General features: G+C 36.1%; 1 protein-coding gene across 4 annotated transcripts in view; it reads left to right on the top strand.

The window, feature by feature from the left end:
* The window catches only part of LOC138173247 (WD repeat-containing protein 7), a 494,247-nt gene that overhangs the window by 72,592 nt on the left and 407,184 nt on the right, over positions 1 to 14,471 (top strand). For all 4 annotated transcript variants that reach the window (XM_069103220.1, XM_069103240.1, XM_069103213.1 and 1 more), the window contains one exon: positions 13,416 to 13,611. In XM_069103220.1, the coding sequence (XP_068959321.1) occupies positions 13,416 to 13,611 (196 nt within the window). The remainder of the gene's footprint in view (positions 1 to 13,415; positions 13,612 to 14,471) is intronic.

The following is a 14,471-nucleotide window of genomic DNA, read 5'->3' as shown; positions in this document are numbered from 1 at the left end:
ATCTATCTATCTATCTATCTATCTATCTATCTATCTATCTATCTATCAGTGAGTGTTAACAGGGTCTACAGGAGGAAAGAACATGAGGCAGATATAGTGGAAGGAGGGTTGGATTTGGAGTCAGGATCTTATTTCAGATCTTATTTCTGCTACAACTAACGGCCTGTGACCCTGAGTACTTAAGTCACTTAGGCCCTTTTGGTTACAGTTTCTTTGTTTAAAGGGCATGCATTATCTGACTCCAAGCACTTTTTACTTATAAATCTGTGAGCAATAATTTTCTTTACTTTAGAAAAAAACAACAGCTTTATTTTATTCTTTAATTAAAGCCTTTTCCTATTCATCCAGAATTACTGTCTTAGGAGGGAATTTCATCTCGCTTCAAGATTGGGCAACTAAGTGATGCAGTAGATAAGAGTGTTAGGCCTGGAAGGAGGAAAGCTCCTCCTTCTGAGTTCAAATCCAGTGTCAAGTACTTATAGCTGTGTGAAGACACTCAACCCTGTTTGCCTCAGTTTCCTCATATGTAAAATGAGCTGGAGAAGGAAATGGCAGACCACTCCAGTATCTTTAACAAGAAAATCCCCAAACAAGTCATGAAACATAGAACATGACTGAAAAAGTGACTAAACAACTCCAGTTAAGGGAGATTTACAAAATTCAAATGTACTTGTGAAATGCAAATGGTATTCATTTACTCTCTGAATTTTTACTCAGTTCTCACTGTCTTCAGCCAAATAATACCTTGGGTAATATAAATATAAGCACAATTATTATAGATTTTGGCTGTGTTCAGCATGTGTCATAATGTTTTCTGTATATAAGAGTGAGGCTGAAAAGATCAGTTGAACTATCCAAGTCATTTTTCTGTTGTATGTATAAGAATATTTTATAACTAAAAGGAGTAGCAATGAGATTATCTCGCTCTCTATCTGTATTTTAAAGTAAAAATCATATTCTTACCTTTGGTAAAATTATTTCAGTGATGATGCTGTTGCTTGTATGTATTTTTTGAACTTGTAGAATTATTTTCAGAGCTTTGCCATTCATGATGGTGACAGATCTGCTGTTGGAAGGTGGATTTGAGTTTTTAAAACAGTCAAAAGTCATTTGGACCCCAATGTAGTGAATAAAATAAGAGATCAAGCTGACTATTCCTGGTCAATCAGATGAGATATGAAGACTGAATTTCTTGTCTTATAAAAAGACTTCGAATAAGTTCTAGAAAGAGAATTGCATACATATTTTTATAGCAAATTTAATATTATTGAAATAAAGTGTAGTTTTATAAGCTGATTACTTTGAAGGGCAGCACTTATTTGGGACTTATAGGTGACTCAGTGGATAGAATGCCAGACCTGGAGTTAGGAAGACCTGAGTTCATATTCTGCTTCCAACATTTACTAGCTGTGTGAACATGGGCAAGCCACTTAACCCCTTTTGCCTTAGTTTCCTCTTCTGTAAATGAGCTGGAGAAGGAAATGGCATCCCACTCCAGTATCTTTGCGAAGAAAACCCTAAATTGGGTCACAAAGAGTTGGACATGAATGAAACCACTGAACAAGTCTTGATGTATGGATTAAAGAAAATTAGATTCTCTAGTCAGCCCTCATACTGGTAGACATTTCCTTTTTGAGTATTTTTTTCAATCATTGAAAATCCTCCTCAAACCACCACCAACCTGACTTGCCCTGCAACCTGAGAAAGAAAGAAAACAAACAAAATCACAAAATAATGCAAAACAAATTCCTGAACTGACCATGTTTGTTTTTTTGTTTTTTAAAGTTTCATTCTGCTCTCTGAGATCTTTACCAATCAGGATGTAGAAAGCCTGCTTCATCATTATTATTCTGGTATCAGGATGGGTCATTATGTTAATCAAAATTCCCAAGTCTTTCAGTGTTATTTGTATTTATAGATAAATTGTTCTCTTGGTTTTGATCTCCTTACTTTGCCAGTACATATGTCTTCCTAGATTTCTCTGAAACCATTCCCTTTATTATTTATGCAAACTAGTATCCCATTAATTTCATTTACCATAGCTTGTATGTCCATTTCCCAATTGATGAGCACCCCCTCAATTTCTAATTCTTTGCTACTGCAAAAAGAGGGGCTCTAATTATTTTTGTATTATATTTCAGGCTTGTTTTGTTTATAACTAATCCCTCTTTTAATCCACCCTTTTTATTTTCTCCTCCTTTCTTCCTTTTATTACCTTTTTTCCTGTTGAGTGAAAGTTATTTCTGTACATGTGTGTATCTGTGTTCTTTTCTTCGAGCAATTTAGATAAGGGTGAAGTTTAACTGTCATCTGCTTTCTAATCTCTTCCTCCTTGTTTGTAGAGATATCTACTTGTACACCTTAATTATGTGTAATAATTTTTCTTATCTTTTCTCTTCTTCCCTCCCCATCACCATTGCTTCCTGGGTATTCATCCCCCCTTTCCATTATTCTTTTAAGGTCATCAAAGCATAATGGAACCATTCCACACTCTCTAAGTAGAATCTCTCTACAGTATCTGATGATGACGGGTTTTGAGGAGACATATATATCATCTCCTCAAATTAAAATATAAACAGTTTATCCTTATTTAGTTCCTTATGATTGTTTGCTCATGTTTCCCTTTTTATATTTCTCTTGGCACCTGTCTTTGTACTTCAGAATTTCTACACAGCTATGGACATTTCATCAGGAATGCTTAGAAGTCCTCTGTTTCGTTAAAGGTTCATTTTTACCCATATAGGATTATACTCAATGTTACTGGGTAAGTTATTCTTGATTGTAAGTTTATATTCTTTTACTTCTGGGTCATTCAGCCAATTAGCATTTAGTGAGCACCTTCTCTGTGCCGGACACTATACTAAGCTCTGAGGATACAAAGGGAAAAAAAACAAAAAAACCAACAACCACCAAATAAACCCAAACTCAAAATAATCTCTGCTTTCAAGGAACTCATAAGTATAATGGGGGTAGATAACATGCAAACAAATATATGCAAACAAGAAATTTACAGAATAAATTGGGATAGTTTCAGAAAGATATGGTACAGAGATTAAGGAGGGAGAAAAAAAAACTTCATAGAAAATGGGACTTTTGTTGAGACTTGAGGCAGTTAGGAAAGCTAGGAGGCAGAGATGAGGAGGGAGGGAGAGAGTTCTGGCATGAGGGACAGCCAGTGAAAATGCTCAGAGTTGGGAGCTAATTGTGTCTGAGGACTGGCAAGGATGCCATTGTCTCTGGATATCAGAATATTTGAAAGGGGAGTATTATGTAATATCATAATCCAAGCTCTCTGCTTCTTGAGGGTGGCGCTTTTGAAATCTTGTGGGATCTTGTGTGGTTCCTGAATATTTGAATTGTTTCTTTCTGATGCTAATGGTATTTTTTTTCTTTGATCTTGAGACTCTAGATTATTGTTCTGGAAATTTTCGCTTTGAGAGAGCGATGACTGGTGCTTTTTTCCTATTTCTACTTTGTCCTCTGGTTCTGAAAGATTTAGATTATTTTTAATCATTTCTTGAGATGTGATATCGAGGTGCTTCTTTTGGTTGTAGCTTTCAGGTAGTTCAGTGATTCTTAAATCATTAATTCTTTACTCAGACTATTTTTCTTATCTTTTGTTTTTATTATGAGATAACTTACTTTTTTTCTTTATTTTTGTCTTTTCATTTAGTTGTTTTTAATACTTCTTGTTGTCTTATGGAATCATCTTATCTTCTTTCTGGTCCATTCTGATTTTCAGAGACTCTGTTGCCTAGCTAAGTTGTGGGTTCTTCTTTTTTTTTTATACCTCTTATGCCAACTATTAATTTTTCTATTATTTCTTCCAGAGCTCTCATTTATTTTCTACTTCTTTCTGCTAGTGCTTCCATTTTAGTGATAAAAATAGTTTAAAACTTTTTTTTTTAAAGATATCTTCATCCTTTGCAATTATAGTTGAACTTTTGAACAAGTTGTGTTTTTCTTTGTGCAGTTGCTTGTAGATGTTTTGGAGTCATTCACTTAAAGTATTGAACATCCTTGTCACATAATAACATTTTTAAGGTAGGACTCTTCTTTTTTTTGTTTGCTCAGTCTTCCCAGTCTACTTCCTGACTTTAGACTTTGTTAATTGACAGTTTGCTGGGTGTGAGGAGAACTTAAAGAATAGAGAAAGATAAAGAGTAGAATTTACATTCTGCTAAAATTCCCCTTGAAATGAAAATTAACTGTTGAGGGCACCACTATCCTCCCAGTCTTCTAAGTTCGCTCTCTTGGTGTCATCCTAAATTCCTTACTCTTAAATACTCTATATAGCCAGTCTCATTATTTCAGTTGACCTCACATCTCTAAATATACATCATCTTCTTTAGACTCACACCGTGAGTAACTTAGTTCAGGCCTTCCTCTCACCTCTGACCTCCCTGTAGTGTGTATTAGCTTCTTATTTGACCTTCCTACTTCGTCTTTCCCCATTTTAATCCAGCCTCTGGCCTAATCACTGAATGGGTATTGCCTCAGTCAAAGGGAGAACTTGGAAGACCTTAGCTTAAAAAAGCAAACGTCTCGGGGGGGTAGAGTCAAGATGGCGGAGTAGAAACAGGACTTCTGAGGGCCTCTGGCTTCCACCTCCTCCAATTCATGTAAAAGGTGATTCTGAAGAAACTTTGGAGCTACAGAAGCCACAAAATGACATAGAGAAGCTAACTTTCTGCAGAGAACAGCCCAGCAGCCAGCAGGAAGGGGCCAGCACAGTGCTCTGGGAGCCGAGTCCAGCCCCGGTGAGCTGGAGGTTTTAGTGTCAGTGTGTGCCTGACCAGCCACTGGCTAGAGGGACTTCATATCATCAGCAGCTGTGGTAGTTTCCAGAATTATCAACCCATAGATGCAAAGGACAAAGTGAGAGGTCAGTGCAGTGTGGACTTTGGGATCCAGTAGTTTGGGAGTGTGGTTAGCCTTTGCCGCTGGGGCGAGAAGTGGCTGAGATGCAGCCGCCACCATGTGACAGCTTCAGCTCCTGGCCTGCAGAGTGTAGGGGGACCAAGCAACCAGTCTTAGGGGTAACTGCTCTTGCTTTAACCTGCTTGGATCTGGATTGCGGTCTAGGGTGGAGGTCCTAGGGTGTGTACTTTACTTATGATTGGAAACTAGTCTCCATTTGAGAAGAGGGGCTTTGTGATTGACTAAATGAATGTACAGCCTAGTGGTGGAGTAGTATTTAGAAGAGGGTCTTTGGGATTGATTAAATGAATATAAGGTCCTGGGGTGGGTAGTACCACCAGGGGTGGGGTAGTAGGAGATTATTGAATTATACTTGGTAAATGCTGTATTTTGAATTATGCTATATGTTGATTCTCTCTGTTGTTAATTTGTCACTGAATAAAATGGAGAGCAGCTATGCTGGTATTTTGAACCTCGGGAAGTTGCCTTTGTTTGGCATTACAGAGAGGAAGGAATGAATCTGGAATTCAGAGTTTTAAAATCAAATGTTTAAAATTATATACACATATATACTATTATTAATACTATCTTACATGTAATTGGGAAAGAAGATATTCAGGCACTGTGGCATAGAGATCCACCATGTCCTACTGGAAATTCGGAGGGGATATGGGAGAAGATGTAGGAGAGAGCAGATTGGAGGAGGGGATATCCAGTGGGATCGCTACGTTGGAGTGGTGGGGAGGGGAAAAATGGGGAGAAAATTTGTAACTCAAAATCTTGCGGAAATGAATGATGTAAACTAGAAGTTAATAAAGCATTTGATTAAAAAAAAAAAACCAGACCAACATCTCCCCCTGCATCCTGGGCCATCTCCAGTCATGCTTATCTGTATCTGGCCACTGGGCTTCGATGGCTGTGGAGGACAAAGGGAGCCTGGTGACTTAGCACAGCCCTCCCTCACTCAAATCCAATTCAATTGCAAATCATGGCGTCATCTTCCTGATGTCATGGTTCTCTGTGAGAATGAAAGAGAAACCTCACATAACCTGTATGTTTGTGAAACTGTACTAAAGTGTGAGTTTGACGATGTCACCTGACATCTCAAAAAACTCCATTTGCTCCCAATTTCTTCCAGGGTAAAATATAATCTCTTCTTTTTGTCATTTGAAGCTCTTGCCTCCCTCTCTTCAAATGCATTACTTTTTTCCACATACTCTACAGCTGGGCCTTCTTACTGTTACTCAGTTGTTAATCTCCCATCTCCGTTACTGTTACCCAGTACCCTAGAGCTTACTACAGCACCTGATAAATATTTCCTGATTTATTCATAATTTACTGAAATTTAGTAGTATTCCATTATATTCATGTAACACAATTTGTTTAGTTATTCCCTAATTAGTAGCTATCTACTTTGTTTCTAAGTATTTGCTACTACAAAAAGTACTTCTCTAAATATTTTGCTATATAATAGACCTTTTTAAAATTATTATTATTACTTAAATTATTGATCTTAGGGGGTATATACCTAGTAGGGGAATTTCTGTGTCAAGGCTATTGACATTTTAATCCCTTTCTTAGCATCATTCCAAACTCTTTTTCAGCATGCTTAAATCAACCCACAGTTTCTATAATGGTATATTATGATGCTTAATTTTCTACAATCCTTCCAACATTCATTATTTGCTATCTTTTGTCATTTTTGCCTCTTTTTGCATTTGATTTTTAATCTTACAGGTCTTTTTTAGTTTAATTTTATTTTTCAATTAACTACATTTATTTTCTCTTCCTCTTTCCACCCCAACTTAAAATTAAAAAAGAAAAAGAAAACCTTTGTAACAAATGCAGTCAAGCAAAGTGAATTCTCACCTTGCCTATGCCCAAAAATATATGTGTCAATCTGCATCTTGAACCCATCACCCCCTCTGAGGAGGAGGTTGACATAGATCTTCATTAATCCTCTGGAATCGTAGTTGGTCATTGTATTAGTCAGTGGTCTTAAGTCTTTCAAATTTGTTTTTTTATATTGTTATTTAATTGTTCTTCTGGTTCTTCTCACTTCATTTTGTGTCTCTTCATATAATTCTTCCCACGTTTCCCTGACCCCTTCACTTCTGTTATTTCATATCCCACAATAGTATTTCATTACATCCATAAACAGTTATTTGTTTAGCTGTTTCCCAGTTGATTGGTACCCTCTTAGTTTCCAAACTTTGTTACCACAAAAAGAGATGCTATAAATATTAAATATTTTTGTAAAAAAAGGCCTTTTCCTCTTTCTTTAATCTCCTTGGGCCATAGGCCTGGTAGTGGTAATGTTGTGATAAAAATCTGTCCAGTTTAGTAATTGTGGGGGGTATAGTTCCAAATTTCTCTCTAGAATGGTTGCACCAGTTCATAATTCTTTTTTTTTTTCTTTTTGGAGGGGGGAAGGCAGGGCAATTGGGGTTAAACTTAGGTCACATGGCAAGTATTTTGTGTTAAGTGTCTGAGGTGGGATTTGAACTTCGGTCTTCCTGACTCCAGGGCTAGTGCTGTATTTACTGCGCCACCTAACCGCCCCAACCAGTTCATAATTCTACCAGCCTTAATATGCCTGTTTGTTTTCCTGCAACCCACTTTATCATTTATTTTCCTTTTTTGTCAATTTGCTAGGTATCTAGTGGATATGAGCTTAGTTCTTCATGATAATGACAGTTGCTTTATTTACATAGTACTTCAGGGCTTGCAGAGTATTTTCTTCATAAGAACCCCGAGGTGTAGGCTATACATATTTATGTCACTGACTCTCATTGATATGGGCATACTCTGCACCAGTATAAAATGTACAGATTTCATCTTCGTTTTATCACCCTGATTCTTATTCCATAGGAGATCTAGCGTACATACTAGAAAACTACCGCTAGATCTTTTTATGTTTTATTCATATCAACATAGCACATTGGTTGTTTTGTTATGTGACTTGACATGTGACTCTGATCTTACATTTCTTTGATAATATGGCTTATGCCATGTCTAGTCCATAGCTGTAGCGCCAACACAATATTCATAGAACCCATGGTGACTGTAAATATGCCGGCATAGTTCTCAATTGCAAAAAATATAACAGACTCTCCATATAGAAGACAGAAGCAAAGCATTTATTCAGACACTAGAAAACCAAATCCCAACACCAGAAAAACGAATCCATCATACCAGCATAGAAGTTAATACACCACAATGCAGCAGAGCGCCACACCATCCATTAGCCTTACCTCAAACCAACACTCACAAGCCTAGCCGTCACAGCAGGGGGAAAACACTCACAAGCTTAACTGTCCTCTTGGGTGCATCCTCTCTCTCCCACTGTCTAGCTGCTCTGACTCCCATCTTCCTGTGGGTTCTGCTTCACCCTTCAGCAAACTCCTCCCACGATAGTCTCCATGTGATTTCATTCAGCCTATTACGGGACAGGGAAGATTTTCAAATTAGGGAAGGTCTTCAAATTTCCTTAGGTTTATTAAGGGGCAGGGAAGATCAAATTCTCATTACCATGACAGTTAATTGTATCATTTTAGAATTTTAATTTGAAAAAATAAAAGCTGTAAAATAACTGTTAAAGAACCAATACATTTTCTTACTTTTAGGTAAATGGCATAAGGATATTTAGCCACAAATTTCTAGGGTAGTCTTTCCTTTATTTTTGATTATGGTATTAGTGATTTAAATTAATATACAGAGACAACTGGTTCTCTTCAAGTAGAAAATTTTCAAATGGTAAATGATTTAATATATGTAACTCCCCTTGACATACTTCAGTCTAGTCTTAACTGATCTTTTAGCTGTTTCTTTCATACAGTTTTCTATCTTCACTATTTGCCTAGGCTGTGCTTCTGTGTCTAGAATGCATTCCTTCATCACCCCTGTCTCTTAGAACCTGTAGCTTATATGCCACCTCCTGTCAATTGGTCAATATTTGCTTGCTGTAGGTACTATGTTAAATGCTGGGATTGCAAAGAAAAGTAAAAACTGCCCCTGCCCTCAACAAGCTTACATTTTAATGGGGGAGATAATCACAGTATAGATGCAAAGTAACCTTGATGAAGATTCACTCTCAGCCAACCAATTGAAAGGTACAGAGGAAATGGAGTGTCTTGTATAAAGAACCCCAAATTCCTTACATGAGCAGGTTATTCTTTTTTTGACAGCCTCGTCCCCCAGGTGTAGTGCCTCACCCCTGAAATTAGTTTGTACCTACTTATACTTAGATGTGTATCTGTTTTCCCCAATAGTATATACGCTTCCTGAGGGCACAAACTCTTTTTGTCTTTGCATCCTCAGAATTCAGCACAGTTTGCTGGAATGTAGGTGCTTAATAAATGTTTATCAGTGAAAGTCCTTAACTTAATTTGGAACTCTGGCTTACTGCTCACCACTATGCTGCATGTTAACTGCAAGATCAGTTTTAACCAATATGAGGAATAATTTCTGTCTTTAAAAAAGAACGTAAAACTGCTTTATTGAACTGAACCTCAAAAGTATACAAAACCTACCTCTATTTAAAAAAAATTAAATTTACAGTAATGCCTTTTTATGTAACAACAACAAAAAACATGACTTATGGCATGAATCCAGTTAAGTTTTTTGGAACGGGAATTAAGTCAGATTAGTATTGCGTTAGTTCTATTATCTTATAATTATTGCTAAGAAATTTAGAGTGTGGTATAGATATTTTGTCATAACTCTCTTGAAGTTAAAGCGCAGTCAGGTATATGTATTTTGTACATATAAAAATGGCAAAAAAGGGAAGTTGAAGTTAATTTATGTATACCAACTTAGAGAACTGATCGCTGAGTGAAGGTGTGATCAATAAAACCAACATTTCTCGAATTCTTGTACAACAAATACTTGCTTAATCATCCCAGTTTAGGGGAAAGTCTGTCTTAATGAAAAAAATGGAGTTATAGAACCTTTTCCAAGATGTTCAGTTTTGTTATTTTCAGCTCCATATGTACTGGTGATTAAGAGATTTTTTTAGGATGAATTTATGGTGAGAGGCATTATGGTATAGTGAAAAGAGCCCTGGATTTGGAACCAGGACATCTGGGTTCTAATATTTACTAAGTCTGTGACCTTGGGCCATATTTCCCTTTTCTGGGCTTCAGTTTTCTCATATGTAAAATGATTGGGAGCAGACTAGACTGGCTTCTGAGTATCCTTCCAGCCCATATTCTTATGACTGAACTATTAGTAAGAATGTACATATCTTTTATACTGGATTTGCTATTTCTCAAGTGTGAGTTGTTCCCAGAGAGGCAAATCCCTAATGCAGATCTGCGTCTATTCACAATTTAGAATCCTAGAGAAGTGGCCTTAGACTTTGAGGGGTTACGTAACTTGCCTAGTGTCACATAGCCTGGATGCTGTAGATGGGACTTAAAACTCCAATCATCTTGATTCTCAGGGCAGCTTTTTATCCAGTGTAACATGCTACCTCTTGATAATAAGAATGTCACTAATTATAATTGAATGAATAGTTGTTATTTTTCTGATATTCATTATTTGAATGTAACAAACATTGCAACAAATTCAAATTGATGCTTTAATGGTGCTTGAAAACTTATGTTTAAGTAGGCTTAAGACTTGGCTGTTTATAATGTTAATTTGTTTGTGGAGTGTGTATAATAGCAAGCCTCAGGCCAAAATTAATTAGTGGAGTCTAAATTGATAAACTTTCTACTGTATTGTCATGTTTTCTCTCTTGGCTGCTTTCCTCATCCCCCAATGCAGGTAAGAGCATAAGTTTCTAGAGAAAAGAAAAATGAGATTTATTTTATCCACATTTGAAACCTGAGAACCAAATCTTTTCTCATGCATTAAATACTTCTAACTATCTCTGTTTTCTTGGGATTAGTACTATTGATTCTTTATTTCATTCTCAATTATTTTGGTTCTCTCTAGACTAATATTTCTTATAGTAAAGCTAAAATTAACTCATCAGTTGTTCTTTATTATTTACAGTAGTTTTATACAATTTCTCTTTTTCTTTTCTGATGAGTATTATACTTTTTTTTTTAAAGATGGGATAGTTGCATGCTAATTCTCACTAGTTGTTGCACAATCTCAATGAAGTGGAAAACTATTCATTTAAATTCAGCTGTCTAAAGATCTGCCATGTTAGAATAGTAGCAATGTAGTCTTAATTTTTATGAATCTTTTCTCGACCACTCTCATTCCATAGTGGTTTAAAGCTTAGTCTGGCATCCCTCAATATTACTATGGGTAATGAATTACTATGGTCATTTTAACCTGCAATTGCTTATCAAATGTATTAACTATTCAACAAAAATTTGTGTAATAGAAAATAGTGATTATATTTTTTTGTTTTAAAATATTAATCTACTAATCTTATGATTACTGAAAATTACTATATAGATGAACAAAGCACTTATAATGTTAATATCCCATCATTTCTATTTTGTATTTGCTATGTGCATATGGCAGAATATATAAAATATTTATATTGTGTATTGTGAAATTATTAAAATTGAACTCTGACAGAAAATTGTTCCCAAATACCTTATTACAATATTGTTAGGGTTTAAATAGTTTTTTGTTTGTTTTTACATTGTGGTTTATTTAATTATGTAGCCATGTTTTCCATTCTAGCTAAAAACAAATATAAAAGAGCCATAATCCTTTAGCTCATTAAAGAAGACATTGATTTTATTGACTTTTTTTTTATAGAAAGAAACCTCAGTTTATGTTTTGACTAATTATTTGTTAATGAAAATAAAATCAGTAAATGTAATAAATACTCATTTATAGAAATGCTATATGATATTTTTTGAAAGGCTTCTTTTAATAGGAAAAAATATCAGTTTTCTGAAGTTATAGAACTATTTTTTACTTTTAGAAATTAGTGAACTACTTATGAGAGAGGCAGTGGGGCAGAGTGGGTAGGGACGCAGCTTCAGATTTGGGAAGCCCTGAGTACCAGTCTAATCTCTAATATACACTAGCTTTGTGACCCCCTAGGCAAACTACTTTACTTCTCAGTGATGGCAGGTAACTTTTTAAGAATCTAAATTGTTGAGAAGGTGCTAATCTTTGTTGGCAGAGGGAGCGACTCATCAGGATTTCTTCACACTGTAGTGCCAATGCAGGTGTGTTTGAAAATAAAATTCACAGTTATATCTGTTACTCTAACGTTCATTTTTGCCCAATAATCGTTGATTATATTTCCTGTGTTGTAGAGTTCAGTGACTATTTTCTACATAGTATTGTTAATAAAAATCTCTTACTCTGTCAACTGTGAGTCTTGATTACTTCTTTGGAACAGTGTTGTTTGAAGTTGTTGTAATGTTGGAAGTACATAAATAATGACAACTATTACCTAGCTCGAAGTTCTCCTGAAAAGGGATCATAGTTGTTACTGTGCTAGCCTCTCTTTGGCCCAGAGTTATTTTCTGTGGTCAGGAGAATGTGCCCAGTAGATGTCAGCACTTCTGTATTGCTAATTCACATCAAATTCCATGTGGGATGGGGTCATGGGGGGGGGGGGGCCCTTGACGTATCTCCTCATGGTTTTTCTATGTAGAACCACTACCATCAGCAGGATTCTATAGACTTTCTTGTGATATAAAGGCTTTGTGGTAATAATAAATGACTTCTCTTCATGAGAAGTTTGGTGTTATGGGTGAAGACGTTTACCTGTCAGGAAGGCTGTTGTAATTGAATAATATTCCTTGAAACTGCAGAACTAGAAAGAAGAAAGGAGTTTGGGAAATAATCATAAGCCTGTCATAGTAGTGATGAGTATTTTCTCTCTGCCCAAATCAGAGTGACTATTAGTTTCCTAGGTACCATAATGATAATTTCATCCTTTAAAAGTGGAGTATAGATATAAATGCTGTGATATAGCTCTGGGCTTATTTGGAATAGAAGCAGCAGAAAGAGGAGTGGTAGTCTTTAAAAATGGTGTTGTGGGGCGACTGGGTGGTGCAGTGAATAGAGCACTGGCCCTGGAGCCAGGAGAACCTGAATTCCAATGTGGCCTCAGACACTTAACACTTACTAGCTGTGTGACCTTGGGCAAGTCGCTTAACCCCAATTGCCTTCCCAAAACAAAACAAACAAAAAAAAATGGTGCTGCTTATAATTTTTAAGAAGTTATTTTGGAGGAAATACACAGATTCAAAAGGTTAAAGTGCAAAAAGAAAATGGGCTCTGGAAAGGACTCACAATCACAAATAGTTTTTTTCCTTTTTGTCTTCAATTCTATGTTATTTGGCAAAAGTAGTAATATTGGATGTCCTTTTAATCCTAATATAAGTAATTTCCCCAGTATGCCATAGTATTCAATTGCAATTGTGGAATATATAGGCAATAATTTTTCATTGCCATTAATATTATGACTTAGTAATGGTAACCACACATTTAATTCTTCTTTCAAGTAATGTTATAATTCCTCTTCATTATTTTAAAACGTAATCAAGATTTATTTTCCTTTTCAGACGAGAGTGCAACACTGCATCTGTTCTGTAGCCAGTGACCATTCTGTAGGACTTCTGAGTTTGAGAGAGAAAAAATGTATCATGTTGGCATCTCGTCACCTTTTTCCCATCCAAGTAATAAAGTGGAGGCCTTCAGATGACTACCTGGTGGTTGGCTGTTCAGATGGCTCTGTGTATGTCTGGCAGATGGATACTGGTAAGATTAAGTAGAAAAAAAATGGAAGAGACAATTATTTGTGTACTTTTCAAAAAAAAGTTAACTATTGGTACTTCTCAATGTTTTCATCATCAACATAGAGGAGAGACTGAATTGTAGAGTGGTGAGAGCACTCAATGCAAAGCCCGGGAGCTGGGTTTTTACTCCCAGCACTGTCTGGGTGATCTCGGAGCACTTGTTTCACTTCTCTGGGCCTCAGTTTCCTCATCTCTAAAGAAGGCAGTTGTATGAAATAACTTGAAGGCCCCTTCTAGCCTGAAGGATTTATGATATTATAATACTAATAAATACTTAGGTATTTATTAAGTGTACACACATCTATTTTACTATGCTTTAAAGAATAGTACGAGTAGTCTTTGTCTTTTTTTTTTTTTTCTTAAGCAATTGGGGTTAAGTAACTTGCTCAAGGTTACACGGCCAGTTATTATTTCTGGGTGTGGTGCTGAGTATCTGAGCCTGGATTTGATCCAGGTCATCCCAACACTGGAGCCGGTGCTCTTACTCGCTGAGCCTCCTGGCCGCCCCGTAGTCTTTGTCTTTCAAAGGTTTCCACACTGATAAAAGCATGCTGATGAGGACATAGACAGTAGATTTGTAACTATTTGACAAAGACATATACAAAGTATGTTTAAGATATTATGTTTATTAAGATCAGGGAGCTATTGGAATTTCTGGCCCAGAAGGAAACAATTTTTTTATTGTTGCCAGTTGAGAAATATTATGTGGAAGATATCGTTTTCAAGTTAGTGAAAGCATATTTAAAAATAACAAGATATTTAACTTTTAAGGATTCAGTGCCTCAAAGCAAAAGCTTTATGAGGATTTTTCACGTTATTATG

Source organism: Petaurus breviceps, unplaced genomic scaffold (assembly GCF_028583685.1).
Source record: "Petaurus breviceps papuanus isolate PSGF00001 unplaced genomic scaffold, PetGlider_PUasm1.0 129, whole genome shotgun sequence".
In the NCBI taxonomy this organism is placed as follows: Eukaryota; Metazoa; Chordata; class Mammalia; order Diprotodontia; family Petauridae; genus Petaurus; species Petaurus breviceps.
Note: the sequence above shows the minus strand (reverse complement) of the source record. Positions and strands in the feature narration are given on the sequence as shown.